General features: G+C 40.7%; 2 protein-coding genes across 3 annotated transcripts in view; both read right to left on the bottom strand.

The window, feature by feature from the left end:
- The window catches only part of LOC113454190 (apolipoprotein F-like), an 8488-nt gene extending 4513 nt beyond the window's left edge, over positions 1–3975 (bottom strand). Inside the window, exons 1-2 of the mRNA XM_087925211.1 lie at positions 3905–3975; positions 8–1284 (exon numbers count right to left, since the gene is read on the bottom strand). Of these exons, the coding sequence (XP_087781337.1) occupies positions 141–1265 (1125 nt within the window). The 5' untranslated portion in view covers positions 1266–1284; positions 3905–3975 and the 3' untranslated portion in view covers positions 8–140. The remainder of the gene's footprint in view (positions 1–7; positions 1285–3904) is intronic.
- Positions 3976–5655: 1680 nt separating this feature from the next.
- The window catches only part of TIMELESS (timeless circadian regulator), a 49771-nt gene continuing 34017 nt past the window's right edge, over positions 5656–21409 (bottom strand). For both annotated transcript variants that reach the window (XM_026717419.2, XM_087925216.1), the window contains exons 22-30: positions 19545–19627; positions 18716–18858; positions 17739–17976; positions 16541–16609; positions 15463–15581; positions 12444–12552; positions 10723–10780; positions 8217–8290; positions 5656–6602 (exon numbers count right to left, since the gene is read on the bottom strand). In XM_026717419.2, the coding sequence (XP_026573204.2) occupies positions 6529–6602; positions 8217–8290; positions 10723–10780; positions 12444–12552; positions 15463–15581; positions 16541–16609; positions 17739–17976; positions 18716–18858; positions 19545–19627 (967 nt within the window). In that variant the 3' untranslated portion in view covers positions 5656–6528. The remainder of the gene's footprint in view (positions 6603–8216; positions 8291–10722; positions 10781–12443; positions 12553–15462; positions 15582–16540; positions 16610–17738; positions 17977–18715; positions 18859–19544; positions 19628–21409) is intronic.

The following is a 21409-nucleotide window of genomic DNA, read 5'->3' as shown; positions in this document are numbered from 1 at the left end:
CCTGAACGTATCAAATTCAAGAATCACGGTAATCATTATATAGATTAAAATTTAATCATTTAAGTGATACACTTATTTCTTGCTCAGACTTAACTCCAACAGAATCAAATTGGAAATTTTATTGGATGGGTTGTACATACTCATTTATTATTTGAGGTGATTGTAGCAGTGCCAATTTTGAGAAAGCCTGGATTAGGTTTTGATGTTTGCAGCACAGACGTTGGTAGGGACCGGATTGCTGGCTCCTCTTCCTTTTGAAAATCTAAAATTATAGCCTCTACACCTTTTCTGAACACTTGTTTCATTGCCATAGCAACCGCCATCCTAAAGGGAGTACCAGCCCCGCCAGAGAGAGCAACCAAGGTATCAAAACCCAGATCTATGGCCCCCGCTTGAACACGCTTCTTGGCCAAGTCAATGCAGTCTTGAGTATAGTAGTATATGCTAGTTGCGAAGTTATATAGAGTGGTGACTCCAGGTATGAACCCCAAAATCTTGTGAACCTTTTGTTCTATCACATTTACACAGTGTTCTGATGATGAACGTCGCATGCGTGCCTGCATTGGGCACTGATGAAGCCAGGAATGAGAACCTTGCTCTGGCCAGAAGTAGCTGCCATTTCTAAGCACCACTTGGAAGGAACTGCTGCCATTGGAGATAACTCCTCCACAAACATTCCCCAAATGGTGACAGGCTGCAGCAGCTGTTGGAAACCACTTATATTCACGGTACACCTCGCCATGCAGGAGAGCTCTATCGACCTGCATCAGGCCTTGGCAATGTGAGGCTTGTTTCTGGGCTAACTGGTCCAAATTGAACTGTAGGGCAGCAAAGCTTGTAGGTTTAGCCGTAGGTTTAGCTGTCTCCAGGATCTTTATCATTGCCAGCAAGAGACCACTAGCATCCTTTTGCCCCAGTTGCTGGTACAGCCGTAGCCCGAGCATTTCGGCATGGTGGCTGCAGCCTGCATTTTGCAAGGCAAGCACCAGGATAGCTTGAATCATAATCTGGGCTGGTCGAGGCACGCTATCAAAATGTTCAAAGGTATCTGGCATTAAGTCTCTGCAAGAAACCTTTTCAGGCAACTGGGTGGAATTAGAAGAGATGGAAGTGAGCAAAGTGCGGAGAGAAGCAAGGCTGGAATCCGAGGTGGAATTTTCAATATGGTTTCTTGGATCGGTTGTAGTCACTGGTTGCCCTCCCAATCCATGATGCGGCAGGAGGCCAAGGAAAATCACGAGCATCAGAGAGGGTGATAAGTACATGGCAGCTTCTTGGGCACTGCTACAATGAGAAGAAATCGATTTATTGATTTATTTAACTAATACAGAACGTTATCCACCCCTGGGGAACATGGAAACAATAAAAAAAAGAACAGTAGCTAGAAACAATAACCCCTGATCCTTGAGTTAAATAATACAGTCCAATGAGAAAACTCTGTTCAGATAGGTGTGAACTCTCACACTAAAGGTGTGATAGAAAGAGGGTGAAGACGACTCCTCTCTAATAGTTCCCAGAGCACATGCTTTATGACATGTGTGTCAAACTCACTTAGACATGGTGGCTACATTTCCCCCCGTTTGCTAATCTCGGTATGGGTATGGCCAGCATGTGACGCATCCAGCCCACAGGCCAGTAGTTTGACAGTCCTGCTTTCTGAGGATGGTAGCTTGCTTCAGTTTGCCAGGACTCTCTCCATAAGTGAGGAACAATAAAAAAAAAACCTGCTTGGAGGAATGACAATGTGGCTTTCTTGGGTTCTTGGTGCCTGAATTCCTTGAGCTTTTCTCCAGGTCTTCTACTCAGCATGGAGTATGATCAGCAGTGATGGGATTTTTTTTACTACTGGTTCTGTGGGCATGGCAGGGGAAGGATACAGTAAAATCCCCATTCCCTCCCCACCCCACTAACCTGCTTTCCAGCTCCGTTCTCCTGGGCAGGGCAGCAAAAGAAGATCCAGCCAATCAGCTGAGACTCAAGAGGCAGAGAATAGATGGGGGCGGGGCCAGTCACAGGTGGTATTTGTCAGTTTTCTGAACTACTCAAAATGTCCGCTACCGGTTCTCCATAATTGGTCAGAACCTGCCGAATACCACCTCTGATGGTCAGGCCAAAGCACTCATTAAACTGTGTGTAGCTGATACAGACCTAGTCAAGTCTCCTACTAATATTGCCACTTGTCATCCCCTGTGGCATACCTAACTATTTTGAGGTATTTAACTATTAGGGAGCCTTTACTCTAGCACAGGGATCGCCAACCTTTTGGACCTCAGGGACACCCAAACTCATAATTTTAAATCCCATAGATCACTAATATGAATTTTGACTCATATTGACGGTGGTTTGCTAACGTTGGTGGGAAAGTCGGTCGCATATTCCAGAGCTGCAGTAGTCACAGAACTGGCCCTTTGGTCATCCCAGAGCAGCTGCTCCTCCACCCGGGTTCACCAGCTTGCCATGGATTGGAGGAGCTGCTGTGGGATGACCAAAGGGCCAGTCCTGTGACTACTGCAGCTCTGGAATATGGGATCGACTTTCCCAGCAACGTCAGCAAGCCACCCTGGGGCAGATTTCCCTCCCCCGCCATTGGTCTTGCCTTCCAGTTCCAGTTCGCATGGCTCTACTCAAGGTAAGGTTTGCGCTCGGCTGAAGGGTGGGGGCCAGCGGGTGGTGGGTCATGTGGTCGGCGCAGCCTTGTGTTCCTGCGCAGCCTGGATTAATTATTTTCGGGGGAGTACTTTGGGGGGGCATTTCTCTGAGGACCACCAAAATTTTCTCACAGACCACTAGTGGTCCCCGACCCACCGATTGGCAACCACTGCTCTAGCACATAGCCCTCCCTTCAGCAATCCTTGAAGGTCAATACAGGAAATTCCCCCACCCAGAGAGACAATGCCGTGATTCTCAACTCGCAGAAACAATAGACTGGGTACTTCTCCAGTATCTATATTACAGAGGTATCTGTACTTGCCTCATCTCCCCTTTATTGCATAAATACCAGGGTGCACAGCACAATTTTACACCTCCCTGCTGCTTTCAGATACCAGCCCTTCTACAACATACGTTGCCCGGTTCTGCACAGCAATACTTGAAATCCATCAGAAAATGACCTGTGCCATAAAGCAGTTTTAATGAACAATTAGTTCACCATTCTAGAGTGCTCTATATTGTATGACATCTAGGTTTTCCATGCTCCTTTATATGCATATCCTTATTTGTAAAAATAATAAAGGCAGGATATAAATCAGTGGTAGTCAGCCTGGTCCCTACTGCCCACTAATGGGCGTGCCAGCTTTCATGGCGGGCGGAAGGGATTTTGTCCCCTACTTTATAAATCATCGTTACTGTGGAACCAGTCGGCAGTTAGAGCAAATTTTACTACTAACAGAGATACAAAAGGGGGCGGTAGGTATAAAAAGATTGACTACTTGATATAAATCTCTCTCTCTCTCTCTCTCTCTCTCTCTCTCTCTCCCTCTCTCTCTCTCACACACACACACACACACAAACAGTCTAGGACTACATTTTCCAAAATAAGCAACCATACTCCTCATGCTCAAGTAATGAACAGGAACCAAGCTTTTACAAACAAAAAAAAGATTGTTAATCTATCAACTTGTTCCCTATTTCAAACAAAAGATGACCAATTTAGTACATCAAGAAGCCAACCGGTTTGTGGTCTGCATTCATTCGCAACATTTAAGCCATTTTCTTGCCACTACCAGCTATGTTAATGCGCCAGTATGGTTCTTCCCTAGATGCTGATCTCCCACTAGTGAAACACAGGCTTGACAGGCTGACACATTCTTCTCACTTCCAAAGTAACCTATTTCTTTGTTCATATCGACAGCTATTGCGTGCTTCCCTCTCCCACTCCCTCCTCACCTGGGAAAGAGAAACTTACCTGCTTTAGGAGGCAACACAAACCCCAAATGCTCCAGAGTGAACTGAGCACTGATTAAAGTTGGTCTTTATACCCCCTTACCTCTGGCAGTCTTATCTGCAAACTTCATTGCAACACTTCATTTCATGCCCCTTTAAAGTTTTGGCCTTTCTTAATCTTCTGCCAAAGCCCCCAGGGTTACTTGTCTGATTAACTCCTATGTTTTGTGTAGTTTTCCTTTGTTTTATGGTGAAGGGGGTAGGAATTCCTGAGTGGTCCACAGGTAGATTCATAACAAGAGGGAGAAACAGATAATGCTGAGTAACGCATTAAGAGAAGACAAGAACAGCATATCTGTCAGTTGCTTTGTTTGTATAGAACAAACATGCATGTCTACAACATCTGGAGTTGCAGTGAGACGAGGGATGGTCAGCCATTCTGATGTCTTCATCCTCTATCAGGCATTTTTGATTAGTTCATTCAGTAAGAGCCTTTTGTCCGGCCACCCTTCTCTTATAACCTCTCCCGTCTTAAGACTGATGTATCCTATTGTCATTGCATTTGGAATTCAGGACATAGTGAATTCCATAGTGACTTAAACTGTGTGCATTGAATACAGGTAGACCTCGACTTACAGCAGTTTGTTTAGTGACCGTTCAAAGTTACAACGGCACTGAAACCAGTGACTTATAACCATTTTTCACACTTACAACGGGTGCAGCATCCCCGGGATCATGTGATCAAAATTCAGATGCTTGGCAACTGGTTCATACTTATGACTGTTGCAATGTCCTGGGGTTACATTCTCCCCTTTTGGGACCTTCTGACAAGCAAAGTCAATGGGGAAGCCAAATTCACTTAACAACCATGTTACTAATTTAACAACGGCAGTGATTCGCTTAACAAATGCAGTAAGAAAAATCATAAAATGAGACAAAACTGAAAATTTGGGGTCAATTGTGGTCATTAAGTCGAGGACTACCTGTAATCAGAAACAGCAGCTAAGAGGCTGTTGTTTTGCCCCGGCAACAAACTTCCATATGACATAGCATGGAACTGTTACAACATCTGGCACAACCTTCCTGAAATCTAGAAGGGAGATGTTGTCGCTTTAATTAGAGTAACTCTATTTTAACAAATGAACGCCAGAGAGAGCCAACACTCAGACTGTGGCAGTTTGGTTTACTGGTTTATTCATATGCACGTGGAGGTCAGCTACAAAAATTAATGTCCCTGAACTCCCAGGAAAACTGAAGGGACCCCAAATTAAACCATTTCCCATAGTTTATGTTTCATGTGACGGGTAAAGGTCTCAGAGTTAGCTTCGCTCCACAGGAAAAAAAAAAGCATGGGATGGGGTAAATGAGGAATAGTTTCTTAGCTGCAATGCCAATGACAGCATGCAGGCTAACTCATAATTGCCTTGTCAGTTTTACTGAGAGGAGCGAATTGAACTGGGAATAAAACATCCAATTTAAGGAGCATAGGTGGGCTTAGTAAAAGCATAATGACAGCAATTGTCTCCTCATATTTGTTCCTTAAGTAGGAAGTAATGCTCACAATTGCAGTGAGGACAACCCCCCTCCCACAAGCCTCCACATACACAGTTTGAACCTGAAAATACTAGGAATTACTACGATCACCCTGTTTCTACTGAAAGCAGAACAGAAATAACAGTAGAATAATCCTTTACAATATTCTCATGTCTGGCCAGCTCCCAGATCTTCTGGCTGTTTTAAGTAGTCACGCAAGAGAAAGGCAGAGAAATCTCATCAAGATATTTTATACTTTATTTTTTTAGAATCAATGAATGTTCTTTTTTTTAAAAAAATATCAAAAGTACAACAAAGCCATCCACAATTCTTATACATTATCCTGCTGATACAGATTTCAGAAGGATCCAATGTAAAAAACAACTCTTACCAAAGGTGGCAACGCAGAAATATCAGAGATGCATGCAACTGCATCTTTAATATCTCTTGTATCCTCATCCCATCACTGCCATATTTTTAACAAGGCTTGCAGATGGACTATTTTCGGTTCCTTTTTTTTTTTTAAAAAAAGAAGGAATTTCACAATCAGAAAAAAAAAAGAGAAACAGCAGAAACCAATACTGATGTGTTCAGGTAATTAAGGCAAAATGTGACATATATGCTCATATCTTAGCTAAACCAGACACACAAGAGGCAGATCCACAAATAAACCAAGCCAGTATGTCACTTTTTTGTTTGGCAATCTAGCTGCTGAGGGCCATTCTTAGTGACTCCAAGCAAATGATACCGAGGAAGGCTAGGAAAGCAAAGGGCAGGCAGGCAACAACAGTTATGTACAAATCTGGAGCAGTTTGAAAGGTGACTGTCACAACAGCATTAACAACAACTGTATCTAATCATAGAGCAGAAATTATGAGCTCTTTTCTTATTCTACTCTCTCCACATTGGGGATCATACAGATTTTTAATTATTATATAGAAATTCAATTTCCATATTCTTCCTCTAATATTTTCACTGTTGGGCACAGAGGATCTGAGGATGTCGATTGCTCTCAATCTTGCCCATTCCAGTTTTTGAGGTGACTGACAGTAGCCCCAAGGCTTGGTTTCACTGGTCTTATTGACATGCTTATAGTGACATTTTTTTATTTCTTCAATCCTCATCTTCCTCAATTCGCAGGCACTTCCTCTTACTGGAGGGATGTGGTCCATCCTCATCACTGGAATCTGTAGTGTGAAAGTCAAATGTGAAAATAAGGGTAGATAAAAAGTGGTGCTGGGAATAATTGCTGTCACTTATTCATATATTCCAATATCATAAAACTTATTGAAGGGAAGATGCTGGCACAGAGCACAATTAAAACCAGGATTCAACTATGAGAAATTTGAGAGAGTAGGCTTCTTAAGGAAGGTATTTCAGGTAGCAAAATGTATGACTAACTTTGTTCTATGTTTGGAGGCAGAGCTTATGCAAACGGAACAAGTGTATGGCTACGTGGACCCAAATAATGGCTAAAAGCCCACTTTCAGCCTCAAAGTCGGATACATCTTATGCTGACCGATAATTTTTACTCTTCTTGGTAACATCAAGTAAATGACAAATAACACAAGATGCTAATGCAGCTGGAAGAAAAGCTGGCAACAGAAAGTCTTAAAACAATTACCGACATAAATTATAAACAGAAAATGTCTTTTATTTATTGTTTTAATGTTTTATATTGCTGTTAAAAACCACCCAGAGTTGCTTGATAGTGACATGGGCTGCATATACATTTAATAATAAATAAAGATCAAGATGTCACTTATAGCTCAATTAGGGCACAGCAAATGTTCTCTTAAACCAGCATTTTGTTTAATCCAACTTAACAAATCGCAAACATTACATTTGTAGCTTGTAGAACTTGTGACAGGAAAATAGGCTACGCATGACTTCAGGTGTTTGTCATTTTTTTTTAGATCAGAAAGCTGAAACTGCCCAAGGAGCTGCTGATACAGTTCTACAGAGGAATTATTGAGTCTGTCATCTGCACCTCTATAACTGTCTGGTTTGGTTCTGTAACCCAACAGGACAGACACAGACTCCAGAGGATAATTAGGACTGCAGAAAAAACAACCTGCCTTCAATCAAGGACCTGTTTACTGCACGAGTCAAAAAGAGGGCTGTGAAAATATTTACAGACCCCCTCACATCCCGGACATAAACTGTTTCAACTCCTTCCCTCAAAACGATGCTATAGAGCACTGCACACTAGAACAACTAGACACAGGAACAGTTTTTTCCCGAAAGCCATCACTCTGCTAAACAAATAATTCCCTCTGTTCAACTATTACAAAGTCTGCACTACTATTACTGTTAATCTTCTCATCATTCCTTATCACCCATCCCCTCCCACTTGTGATTATAGGACTGTAACTTTGTTGCTTGTATCCTTACAATTTATATTGATTGTTCCCTAGTATGATTTGATTGCTGATTGTACACTATGACTATCATTAAGTGTTGTACATTATGATTCTTGATTCTTAATGAATGTATCTTCTTTTATGTATACCGAGAGTATTTATACCAAGACAAATTCCTTGTGTGTCCAATCACACTTGGCCAATAAAGAATTCTATTCTATTCTATTCTATTCTATTCTATTCTATTCTATTCTATTCTATTCTATTCTATTCTAGTCTAGTCTAGTCTAGTCTAGTCTAGTCTAATCTAGTTTGTATTATATATTGGCTTTGTTTTTTAAACAAAATCTGGGTCAGAGACTTGTAATAATTTGATTTGACATATCATGAAGACTAGAAAGAGATATTTAAAACCCCAGAATTAGAGCCCAACCTTACCTTGATTATGGTTTTCCTCCTCATCAATTGAGCGGCTTCTTTTGGGGCCCAAAGGATGCTGGATAGGCTCCTCTCTGCAAGTAGCAAGAAGAAAACGCTTGTTAGACAAACCAAGTGAAGGGGGTTGAGAATACAAATTGCTTGCTACATCCGCCAAGCCGTTTCTCTTACACTTTAGTCATTCTATCCTCAGAACATTCTGTAGGAAAATTCAGTTCTAACAAATCTCTGTTACTATATTTCCATTTCCCAAGTGCAGGCCAGCATTGAAACCAAACCTCACTCTAAAGGAAGAGATGGCCAAACTGATAACCAATTTATTATGGGCCATCAAGTTGTTTTCTAGTGCAGATAAGGTTCTTCTCCATGTTGACTGATTCCTAACCAGTTCTTTCAAGTCTCCCAATGGTTTACTCATTTCAACTGTAACTGATAGTAAACATTACTATCATGGCCAATCTCTCTCATGCAAACTTTCACATCTGTTCTAGCTGAAAGACTTAAAAAAGGTTTTACAGGATTCTATACACAAAGACCAGTGTGGCTTCTTACCTAAAGGACAACTAAAAGATAATGTAAGAGTAATTTTGAGTATAATTGAACATTTATGCCAACGTAGTGACAAAAAGGTTGCATTGATTTTTCTAGGTGCAGAAAAAGCATTTGACAACTTGAACTGGGCCTTCATGTTTAAAGTAGTGGAAAAGGCCGACTTTGGACTGGGCTTTATAAAGGGTCTGAGGTCCATCTATACATTCAGAAAGCTTGGATTATGGTAAATGGAGATTTGACAAGAATCCCGAAAGGAACAAGACAGTGGTGTCTTTTATCCCCTTTATTATTTATTCTGGTGTTGGAACTGTTAAACAGAGATATTAGACAAGACATCAAAGCAAAAGGACTACAGATTAAAGCACACCATTACAAACTTCGCACATTTGCTGATGACTTAGTATTCATTGTGCAAGACCTGCTAGAGAACATTGAATATGTTATGAGGAAGATCAAAATGTTTGGAGAAATGGGTTTTTTTTAAAAAATAAATTAATTACAGATGACAATATTGACCAAGAAGAAACTGGAAATTAAAACTGATTTTAAAGTTGAGAAAAAGGTACAGTATTTCGGGGTAGCTCTTACAGGGGAAAATTCTAAGCTTTACAAAAACAATTACGTTAAAATGTGGAGGGAGATAAAATTGGATTTAAACAGATGGCAAAAATTAGATTTGTCATTAATGGGAAGAATTTCAGTAATTAAAATGAATGTACTACCTAGAATGTTATTTCTATTCCAAACTATAGTGATGTTTTAAACAGTGGCAGAAAGATATATCTAAATTTATTTGGCAAAATAAAAACCAAGGATTAAATAAAAGCTGCTAAAGGATTCTAAAGACAGAGGTGGTTTGGGTTTGCTGGATCTTAAGATTATATTACAATGCTTGTTGTCTGATATGGCTAAAAGATTGAATAACTTTAAAAAAATTCAAGGCTATTAGACCTCAAAAGTTCTGATTTGAGATTTAGGTGGCATGCTTATCTGAGGTATGACAAAGTTAACCCTGGTTTTAAGAGTCACGCTATTAAGCAATCAATGGTGGAAGTACAAAAGCTTAGCTGATAAATTGCCACTTTGGCTATCTCCTCATGAAGCTCCACATAAAACAGAAATAGTATTGGAATGTAAATGGATGATTTATAGGGACTTACTGATATTTGAAAAATAGGGATTCAAGATAAAGAGAACAATTCGTAAGAGAAGGTTTTGTTTCTGATTGGTTTAATTATTATAGAATTTTTTGAAAGATTTAAACTTTACAAAAAATTGTTTTCATAGGAACTAAATCTGAACTTGATATTAATTTATGTTCTGGAGATAATCACTTGCTTGCTAGAGTATATAAAATGTTACTCAAGTCAAGATGAATCTGAAAGATGAATATGTTAATGATTGTATGGTAAAATGGGCAATTTTGGGGGGGTAATAACATAATGCTAGATAAATGGGAGAATGTATGGACCAATGGATTAAAATTTATATTAAATTACAGCTTGAAAGAAAATGTCTATCAAATGATGTATCATTGGTATTTGATCCCTGATAGACTAGCAAAATATATAAAGGGACTTCTGGTAAGTGCTGGAAATGTAGTTCATAGTTGTCTCAAAGGTGGTTTGTTTGTTTTTTCCTCAAAGGCAACTGGGCTGTTTTTTTCCTTGAGGAAGAAGAAAACATTTTGCTTCTCATCCAAGAAGTTTCATCAGTTTTGGCAGAAAAGCTCCGGTAGGAAAAAAAATACTGACATGTCCAAAAGCCAAGACATATTCAAGAACATTCAATTATGGGTGGTTTCTTCTTGCCTATCCAGCAACTCTATCACACTGAAATATGTAAGATCGTTCTAATTACACCCTTCCTGTCTCTTTCTTACTTCGGTAAGATATCTGCCCCCATCCGTTCTGAACTTCTCCCCCCATCCCCCTGTTCTTAATCCAATACTCACGTTTCTGCTTTCAGCCCTCTTGGTTCTATTACTTCAGGATGATCTTCTGAATTATCTTCTGAAACCAACAAGAGGAAAGCACATCAACTGGGAAAGGCCAAGCCACCTCAGGAAAAGGCTGGAGCAATTTACTAGTAATACTGGACAGAGTAATTCATCTTTGATGTTCTCTGTCTGTTTGGGTAAGAAATGTCAAGTATTTCTTATGGCACGGAAGCATTCTGTTACAACAAACTGTCAACTATTTACGATATTCTTTCTTATGGCTGCAGAGAAATCTCACTGCAAGAGTGGATGGAATGAGTATCACAGTTAGGAAATATGGTGACCCTCCTGCCCCTGTAGACTGCTTGCATCTCTAAATACTCAGTACTAGAGGGGTGAACACACAGAATTGTTTATCAGCTTGTGATTCACTATTCTTAATCTGCATTTTTTAAATAAGTAGGACAATGTACAATCCAGACTATTTCACTTATGACAAAAAATCATTGGCTGCTTGTGCTCCCATCAGCCACGTTTGCCAGCCTTCTGTGATGCAGAATGAAAATTTATCAAGCTACCATACATATCTAGGGATATGTGAGGTCCAGAATACGCCACACCCCCAAGGTGAGTATTGAACTAGAAATTTAGTCTGCATTATGAGCCTGTGGGTGGGATTTGGCAAAAGTTTTCCTGGGCAGGAAAATGGGATAGTATTAGAAGGCAGCAACCTATTTCCTACAGTCATGTGTGTTTTGAGAAACGAAAGTTAGCAAGCACCACTCCATTCTAAAAGTGTTTTGAGAGAGCAGGGGATTGTCAAGCCCTTGATTTTGCAACAAGAGTTGACCTTCAGTGTTAATGTGTAACTCCTTCTTGGCTACTTCTTTTTGAAGTTTTAGATATGTAAACACAAAAAAACAAATAATTCAAACCAAGTATCCATAATTACAAAGGCAGGGGCAGACAAAGTGGCACTGCATAAAGCAGGGGTGGGCTTCAAAAATTTTAGCAACCACTTCTCTGCCTGGTGGCTGGCTGGGCATGGCTATGTTGTGTGTGGCCTAGTCAGCCTCCTGCACCACTGGTGGAGGGGCATTTTCACCCTCCCTGAGCTCCAGAGGCCCTCCGGAGGTTGGAAACAGGCCCCATTTCTAGCCTTCTGGAGCCTCTGGGATGCCTGATTTTTGACCTCCCTGAGCTGAGGCTTTGTGGGGCAGGGCCAGCCAGGGGTGGGATTTACCAGTTATTAAAAATGATAAAATTAGATACCGGTTTACTTGAACCGGTAGCAACCCACCCGACATAAAGATACACGTTACAATTAATCCTTTATATCACTGTATTCCAGGAATGGGCAACTTAATCTTGTTGGCTGAGGTCTTCTAAGGAGGACTAGGATCTGATGGTGACATCAGCAAATGAGACCAGGCCAACATTCTTGTTCCTTTAGGCCTTTTGTGAGAATGGATGGGTTACTTAAACTCAAAAGGGAGGGCTTACCAGAAGCTTATTGCACATAGGGGTGAGGGAGGAAGGACATAGTGTGGAATTAAATACATTTATTTTTTTAAAAAAGTACTTCTCAGAATTGGAACCTGCCTGAAGTTCAGCAGCATGAACCTGGGGATGGGGGATGATCAAGGGAAGCCAGCTGCAGCATCTAGTTTGCCCACCTGGCTTAGTGATGTGTTAATGAATGATTCCAATTTTCCTTCTCTTTACACACAACTTACCAGTTTGCTGGTCTTGAGTCTCCCCCTCCATTTCTTCTGAAGCAATGAAAGCAGCCATGTGGCGTAATTGTTCTGAGTTAAGTTTAGCTGGGATGCGCCAGAAGGATTCCTACAAGAAAAACAAAGGCAAAAAGTGAGTTTGGTCCTGATCCTCTGAGATTACAACCTGTGCCTAATCCTGTTTTTATTTCCTTGCAAGTCTTTTATCACAGCACTACTAAAGTCAGGCTTTAATTAACTTTTAATTTAACATTTGTAATTCTTAATTTTTTTACTCTTTATAATTCCGTTTCCAATATTGTTTTAACTATGTCTCTTTTTATGGATTTTATTCATAAATCAACCACAGTCGCTCGGGTGAGATGGATGGTGTAGAAATATGACAAACTAAATAAACTGCAAATGATAACAGTTAAATTTGCATCAGCCTAAAGGAAAGAAAATCATCACTAGAAAATGTCATTGGAGACCCAAATGAGAAAGAACAGATCTAGTGGTACCTCGGTATTCGTCATTAATTGGTTCTAGGAGCATGACAAGTACCAAAAATGATGTGTTCTAACAAATTTCTTCCATAAGGATGATCCTTTGTTTTGGCTGGAAAGGGTAGCAAGTCATGTGGCAACTGACAACAACAAGTTCTAAGTTTGCAACATTGAATACCAAACAAACGACAAGTATTTGGGCAAAAGTTTTGGATCAAAATCCGCTGAGTACCAAATTCAACACATTTCAAAGCAGTCGGCTATCAGGGTACGACTCTACTAGGATAAAGAGCTAACTGTTCACAGAACATATACAGTAGTAAAGATATGACCACCTATTTTACTGTAAAAAATGGAAATCACAAAATTACCCTATGATGAAGCTGAGATCAATATACAGCGAGGCCCTGTAACTCAGGGGTCCCCAACCATTTTGCTTTTGAGGACTGGCGGTGGTGGCGCTTCAACAGTTTCGGCTGTGGTGGGGGAATGGTTTTGCGCACACAACCTACATCCTACACATGCGCAAATGAAGCTTCGTATGCTTTCCTGCCACTTCGCAGCCAGATTCCAAGGGGCCATGGCCCACAGGCCATGGGCTGCGAAACCTTTCTGTCAGTATTTGAAAGTGTTGTTAATTGGAACTGAGGAAGAAAGGTTGGTAAATTATTCTCTTGCTTTTTCTAGCATCTAGTTCTATATACATTTCAACACATGCAAAACAGTTTCTCTCAACAGAAACTGGCATACAGTTAAACCCAAGATTTGTAAATACGATTGCATCAAAATAATCTAAGAATGTTTGCTCTTTATCTGCACTGGCATTTGCATTCTGAGAATTTCCTAGGTCTCTTTAACCTAGAAGGTTCCCCGCCTCCCACCCCCACCCAATCAAAAAGGCAGCCCCCCCTACTGAGCTCCGCAGCTTATCTGTTTGATGAAGAACACCACCAATGGTCAATAAATGAAAGATCTATCAAGACGGAAGATGAAATATTTCAAATATTTAGGCATTTAACTTCGGTTCTCTACCAACTGGGGCACTCGAGCAAGGAAATTAACGATGCAGGCTCAAAGAATAATTCTAGCAATTATAAAATTTGCAAACTGGCATGGGAATAATTTTGTCCTAGTTGCTATTAAGCTATTCAAATACAAAGTTCTGGGTATGCTGCTTCATGATGTCCAGATGGGTGTCTGTCTATAAGAACATTTCCATCTGCAAACTAAGTTTCTAAACACAATAAAGTGCATCTCCTCCTTTTCAATTTCTAATGTTGTAACATAATTTGAACTGGGTTGCCTCTCTTTCACAGGATATGCAAGACTATGTCATGAAGATCATGGCCAAGGGAAATCTTTTGAGAAAACCTTAAGGGTTCATCTGATCCTGAATGACAGTTCTGTATCAACATGAAAAGGCAAACTGAACAAGACCCAATATACCGTACAGGTAGTTCTCAACTTACAACGGGTTTGTTTAGTAACCAACCATTCGAAGTTACAATGGCACTTGAAAAAAGGATTCACAATCATTTTTCACACTTACGACCGATGCAGCAATGGAAATTTTGGGCTCAATTGTGGTCTTAAGTTGAAGACTTATCTACAGTTTGTCAATACCAGGTCTTTCTATTTTAGGCCACAATAAAATCTTAGCAGATATTAAATGGAAAACCTGGAACAAAAATTACCCCATCCTTCCTATTTTTTTTTAAGATGATGCATGCTCCATACAGGCAGCCTTTTTTTCTGACCCAAATTGATAACATCATCTATTGAGGTGACAACAGGATGATATTTCAACCTCCCATATGAAAAAGATATTCAGATATATTCAGATATGGAGGCTGATATCTGCTGTGTTCTATTAAAATATTTATTTTATACACAATGGCAATTAAAACATACTGCATTGCACCATTTATGCAAACGTTTAATTTTCCTCATTGTTTTCCTTCCGGCATAATATTTACATAAAAGAAACATTTAGAACAAATAATACAAATAACACAATTCCTTTATATCATGGTAGACATTTCCTATAGTCTCTCCCTTTAATTTGGGAATGTACAACCTTCCTTGGGCTGAGGGATTCATTCCAAAAGTGAAAGAGGCCAAGACAAATAATTGTCCGATTTAAATTAAATTAAATTAACCATGCTTCACATGATTACTCCCTTTACATTTCATTTTTTCTTATATATCAGTAGAGACAATATTCTCTCAGCCCAACCGATTCACAGGATTGTTGTTGTGGGAAAAATAGGAAGACTGAGTATTGACCATGTTTGCCACCTTGAGTTAATTATAAAAATAATAAAAGCAGGATAATAATTAATGGATTAAAAAAAAATTGGTAGCAACTTGATAGCATCTTAGGTCTGCTACCAAGATAGGAAGAAAGGAAAAATAGGAAGGATGGGGTAATTTTTGTCCCAGGTTTTCCATTTAATATCTGCTAAGATTTTATTGTGGCCTAAAATAGAAAGACCTACTCTGATGGCACGCAGAGGTCACATCAAAACCCTCACCTGCTCGTTGGCTGGAGATCGTACCCCCATCTTCCACAGCAGTTCCTGGAAATCTTTGTGCTCCATTGCGTCCTCGCTTTCTTCAGTCAACGGCACCAAAGGAACAGCCTGGGCACATCCTGGGGGAACAAAAATATATCCAGCTGTAATTAGAGCAAGCCGAAGAATGCCCTCCATGCGAGACTTGGGATAAGTAGCTCTTTCCTGAGAAGAAAACTAGAGCTTAGCTCTGGGCATTACTTTATGAAAATTGGCTGAATCAGTAATATGAAATAGCCAACTTTTCACGCTCGACATAGGAATGTCACCTCCCAGATGGACTATTACTGTAAAATACCCTACATGGGTCTGCCATGGAAGAGTATCCAAAAGCTTCAGCTGCTGCAAAAGTTATTATTATTACTTACTATTACCTTTATTGTCAGAATACAACATGTGTGCAATGAAATTGGCTGAGCCTCCCTTCATGCACGCCCCCCCACTCCCCGTACACAACTCACAGTGAGGGCAGAAGTCTCTAACCCAGTCCCAATCTTATTACGCTAAAATGTGGCAGCTCAGGCAATTATGACCATCCTTAAATAGACACATGTTACATCTCTGCTGTGTGCTGCCATTGGTTGCCAGTTTGCTACTAGGTCCAATTTAAGGAGATGGTTTTGGCATGGGGCCAGAGTATCTGAGGGACTGCCTTCTCTCTATTACATGAGACCTGGCAGGAGAGGCACACTGTGATTCGAGCTGTGAAAGAGTTCTACCTGAAAGGACCTAAGAGGTGAACCTTTTCTGGAACATCTTCGCTCCTGAAGTGAAGTTATCCCCAGTCCTCATGGCCTTCCAGAACATTTTCAGCAAGTCTTTGGGATGCCTTGATAATGGGGGAACCCTGTGTGCTGATTGCCTTGTATGTAACGTCCTTACTTTCATAATCCCATTTTATCTCTTATTATTATTTTGAAGGGTTTGTAAAATGTTTTAATTCCTGGTTTTATTCACAGAGTCACTTTGAGTGAGATTGGCAGCCACATACATTTGTCAAATAAGTCTTGACACCCCCAGTTTGTTTGCATTTACTTACCATCCTCTCCACGGGCAGCAGCTGTTTTGTTCAAGCAGTTTTGAAGCCAGAGCAAGGGACCAGCAAAACCTGCAGGGCCAAATTGCATGGGAAGGTGAGCAGGCCAAGGGGTGCAAGCAACAGCAAAAAAATAATAATACAGACACAGTGATCTAATCTTACAGGTGCCCCAATTACATACTGACATCAGGATATCAGACACCTTTGTATGAATATAATCACACAAATTGAAAATCCCCCTCCTCCTTCAGATATCCATCAGCAGTCATCTTAAAAGTTCCACATTATCATATTCCTGAAGGCCATCTCTACACGAAGAGAAGGAAAAAGTCATGCAATGGCCAGTCCCATTTCAGAACACAGCTTGTGGGAGAACCCCACAAAACAGTAAACTAGTTTAATGTATCAAAGTTCTTAGAAACAGGAACACCAGCAAAACTAGAAAAAAAAATGTTGTAGGCTTTCATGATCTGAAGCCCATCACAAAAAAGGTCAATGTTCCTAAGAATTGGAGCTTCTTATTTGCAAGGATAATGCGGGAAGGGAAAAGCAAATTACGAAAGGGAAAAATGATTCCATTTGAGATGAAGAGATAAAATCCATTCTAATGAATGTGCTTAGGCCCATATTAAAATATGGGTAACACATGGAGATTATGGTAGAAATGCATGAGGGGGGGGATCTGTTACGTCAATTAGCGATCTCCAAAAACTCCCACCCCAATCGGATTACTTATCTCTCTTGATAAACCTCTTTTATAGCCACTGGGGCAATGGTGGGATTCAAATTTTTTTACTACCGGTTCTGTGGGCATGGCTTGATGGGCGTGGCAGGGGAAGGATACTGTAAAATCTCCAGTCAGAGGTGGTATTTGCCGGTTCTCCGAACTACTCAAAATTTCCACTACCGGTTCTCCAGTACCAGTCAGAACCTGCTGAATACCCACCTCTCCTCTGGGGATGCAAAGTTATATAGTTTGGAAGTTAGGCAATTTGGTTAGCCCATACTTCACACCACTCTGGGTGGTTGTGCAGGAGGTATCTGGATAATTTTTTAAGAGATCATTTGAAGAGAGATAAATTCTTGGAGCGTAGAAAGCTGAGTTTGCATCCCAGCACTAAAATTCTGTGACACTAGACAGCAGCATCACTGTATACTCTAGTTCCTTCTTCTGCAATCAGACAGATCAATTTCTCACCTTCTTGTCTCAGGCTTTGCACAAGTTTTCGATCTGAAGCATCTCCCCATATTTTCTTAGACCACCTGCCCCAGGATTTTTGGTCCTTGTCATTTCCAGCATCCTCCTTGGCCAGTTCTTCTTCTTCTTCATCATCTTCTTCTTCTTCACTATCCAAATCATCCTTTTCCTCTTCATCTTGGTCATCTATCTCATCCAGGTCAGGCACCTCAGAAACTTTGGGGAACGAGGTCTTATTCTGAAAGAAAGAAACTTAAGTCCATCTCTTAAGAGTACAGAACAGCAGGAGATGCTAAATTAGGGTGTTCCTCCTTCAAAAATCCACACCAGAGACAAAAACAACCATTACCTTAGATGTAATAACAGTAGTTTCATCACCCTCATTATTTTTGGCTGGCTCAAATTAGTCTCTTGGAGGACATTTTATATTAAAATAAATATAAGATTTTGGATATCCCTTGTGAGCTACTTTTCTTTTTACTGATATTTTGAAAGGCTCAGTTAGAAAAGATTGACAGACTGAAGCAAATGTCAATTTGACTAGAACAACAATTCTAGGCTATTTTGGGGGGAGAAAAAGGCATGTTTGAAGAAGTAGAGCTGAAGGAAAGAAGAAAGCTCAAAGGTCAAATATGGAGATTCTCATCCAGGTCATGGTTGTCCCAAAGGTGCTTTTTCAAGAGGCAACTGGACTTTCTTTGTTCTTCCTTGAGGACATTTCACTTCTCATCCAAGAAGCTTCTTCAATTCTAACAGTTCCCCCTTGAAAAAGCACCTTTGGCAGAAAACTCAAAGAGGATCTGAGAAACTGCATCGGTGAGAGCTTGATATATACCCCCTCCCTCCTATTGTTAAATAAATCAAACTAGCTTAGGATTTATGATGCTGTAGATGCATAGATGTGGGCATGCTCACATTTTCAAAGCAAGGTGTGCAGATAGGAAAAAGGATTGTGTGTGTGTGTGTGTGTAGCATACCGATCTAAGCGAGCCAGATTTGCGCTTGCGCTTCTTGTAAAGCTCCTTACGCTCAGACACCAGCCCTATGCTAAGCATCTTCTCAATAATGCGGGCTTTAGATCGTTTCGCTGTGATGTGCTTCATTACATTGGACAGGATATCTACAGAGGGAGGAAAGAGGCAAAGGCAGTGTGAGCAAACAGTATACCAGCATATTTACTTCCCCCTGTTGGTTCCATGACATTCTCTTTATCTAGTGACCCAGAGCAAGTAAATACAATGTCATATGAAATTCCTATTCTGATGCCAAGTCTACATTCTGTCTGTGGAAATACTGGTAAAGTACTATAGGTAGTCCTTGTTTAGCGACTGCTTGATTTAGCAACCCTAAACTATAGTGATGAAAAGGTAACTTTATAATCAATCTCCATGTTTATAACATTTGCCAAATCAGGAAAGCTGCAATAACATCACAAGCACAGTCACAGTTTTGCTTAGTGACTTCACTTAACAACAACCAAAGTTGCTGGTCCCAACTGTGGTTGCTAAACAAGAACCACTTCTAATAATTTCAGACAAGCCAATTCAAACCTTGGTGACAGGGAGACAGAAAAAGCAGAGATTGCCAAACAAAGATAAGTAACTCTTAGCTTTAGGAGGCTCACTGGAAAATCAACCCTCCACAGCAGAGAATTCACCACCAAGACAGTTTGTGAGGGTAGCCTTAAAAATATTTCCGGTCCCGGCTCCCTCATCTCCACCCAGCTTATCTCTCACGCCTCCAGACACCAGAAATCTACTATGTTGGGTGCAGATGAAGTTCTGCTAACCAGCCGGGCAGTCTCACCATCGGAGTCCCGGAACTCCTCAAAGAGTCGACGAAGTTCTGCCTCCTGCTCCTCTGTCCATAGCACAATGCGGGTCCCTTTCCTGCCGAAGGAAATTAAACCAGGCTTGTCACTACAGTACTGGTTGCAACAGAAGGCCTTTTCAATAAAAAAACAAAATACCCAAGAGTTGAATTCTTCTATCAAAATGTACAGTCTTGGTTTTTTTGTTTCTTTTTCAAAGCAATCTTCTATCCGAGAAAGGCAATATTTTGGCTGCTAAGGGCCCACGTTTAAGTTTGTTGGGCAACAGAGGCCACAGTGGGCAGAATGATAACAACAGCCAAAGGAGTGCGGCTAGGATTTCTAGGCAAAAGGCAAAATGGGGAGGGGGTATCATGGCTTGTTTTGTCTTCTAAGTGGGTTCAAAACGATAGGTAGTCCTCATTTAACCAGTTTCCAAAGTAACAATGGTGCTGAACAACTGGACCAGCCATTGAAGTTCCATCTGTCCCAGCAAATCTACCAATCATAGGATTGCAACCTGGGAGTTCGGCTACTGATTTGCACTTACAACAACTGCAGTGTCCTGTATACACAATCATCATTTGCGATGCTCCCTGGTAGCCTCCCTCAAGTAAAATCAATTTGGAAGCTGGCAAGAAAGGTTGTTAGTCACTCTGGCAAGTTATTTGCCTTCTATCCTGCTTGGCACGAGCCTCTCCTGACCTTCCTGGACTATAGCTGCCTGCGAGTCTCTTGGGAGTCACTTATCTACCTCACTGAACAATGGCAATAGGGAATCCTGGGATTGCCGTCACCAAGTGACACAGTCACATAATGTCACTCTTTATTGTCTGTATTGCTTACTAATGGGAATTCTGGTCCTAATTTCCATCATTGACCAAGAACTATCTATATCCTTCAACTTACATATCCTTGTTTTATGTGTAAAATACATTTTATAGCCATTCCATCTCAAGAACATGTGAGCCATCCATCTGGGTGGCTCCCAGCATTAACATAAATAAATATGAAATAAAACACACAACAGCTGAAGAATCATAAAAAAGGTGTTAAGAGACAAAGCAAAGACCCATTTCATCCTTTAACCATCCTTCCCACTAATGCCTCTTCTGTTACTATAGCTCCTAGCCAAGAAAAAGTATTCACTCGGCAAGCGGGATGGAAGTAGCAGAAGCAACACCTTTCTGCTTACACAATCAAGCAAGAGACTAAAGGGTAGAAAGGTGGAGCTCCGTTTAGGGAAATATGATTGAAATTACCAGTAAGAAAGAGCTATGGCAGAGAGTTCAGTCGCTCATTTCAAGGAATCCGAGCCTTCCCTAATAACATCCGTATGCATCCTAAGTTGCATTAACAGAGGGATACAATCAAGATCAAGTGAGGTACTAATATCACTCTATAAAGCCTTAGTAAGACAGAGTGCTGCATCCAGTTTTGGTCATCATGTTGTAAAAAAGATGTTGAGACTCTAGAAAAAGTGCGGAAAAGAGCAACCAGGATGATTACGGGACTGGAGACTAAAAGATATGAAGAAGGGTTACAGGAACTGGGCTTGATAGCATGATAACAGTTCTCCAATATTTGAGGGGCTGCCACAGAGAGGAAGGGGTCAAGCTATTTTCTAAAGTTCCTATAGGCCAGACAAGGAATAATGGATGGAAACTGAACAAGGAGAGGTTTAACCTGGAAATAAGGGGAAACTTTCTGACAGTGAGAACAATCAACCAATGGAACAGAAGTTGCCTTCGGAAGTTGTGGGACCGCCATCACTTGAGACCTTCAAGAAGAGATTGGACTGCCATTTGGACTGCCATTTGCCTCTCGCTTAGGCGGGTGTGTGTGTGTGGACTAGATGACC

The sequence above is a fragment of the Pseudonaja textilis genome, chromosome 2 (assembly GCF_049901715.1).
Source record: "Pseudonaja textilis isolate UNSWEBS1 chromosome 2, rPseTex1.2, whole genome shotgun sequence".
Lineage (NCBI taxonomy): Eukaryota > Metazoa > Chordata > Lepidosauria > Squamata > Elapidae > Pseudonaja > Pseudonaja textilis.
The sequence above is the reverse complement of the archived record's forward strand: the minus strand, read 5'-3'. Positions and strand labels throughout refer to the sequence as shown.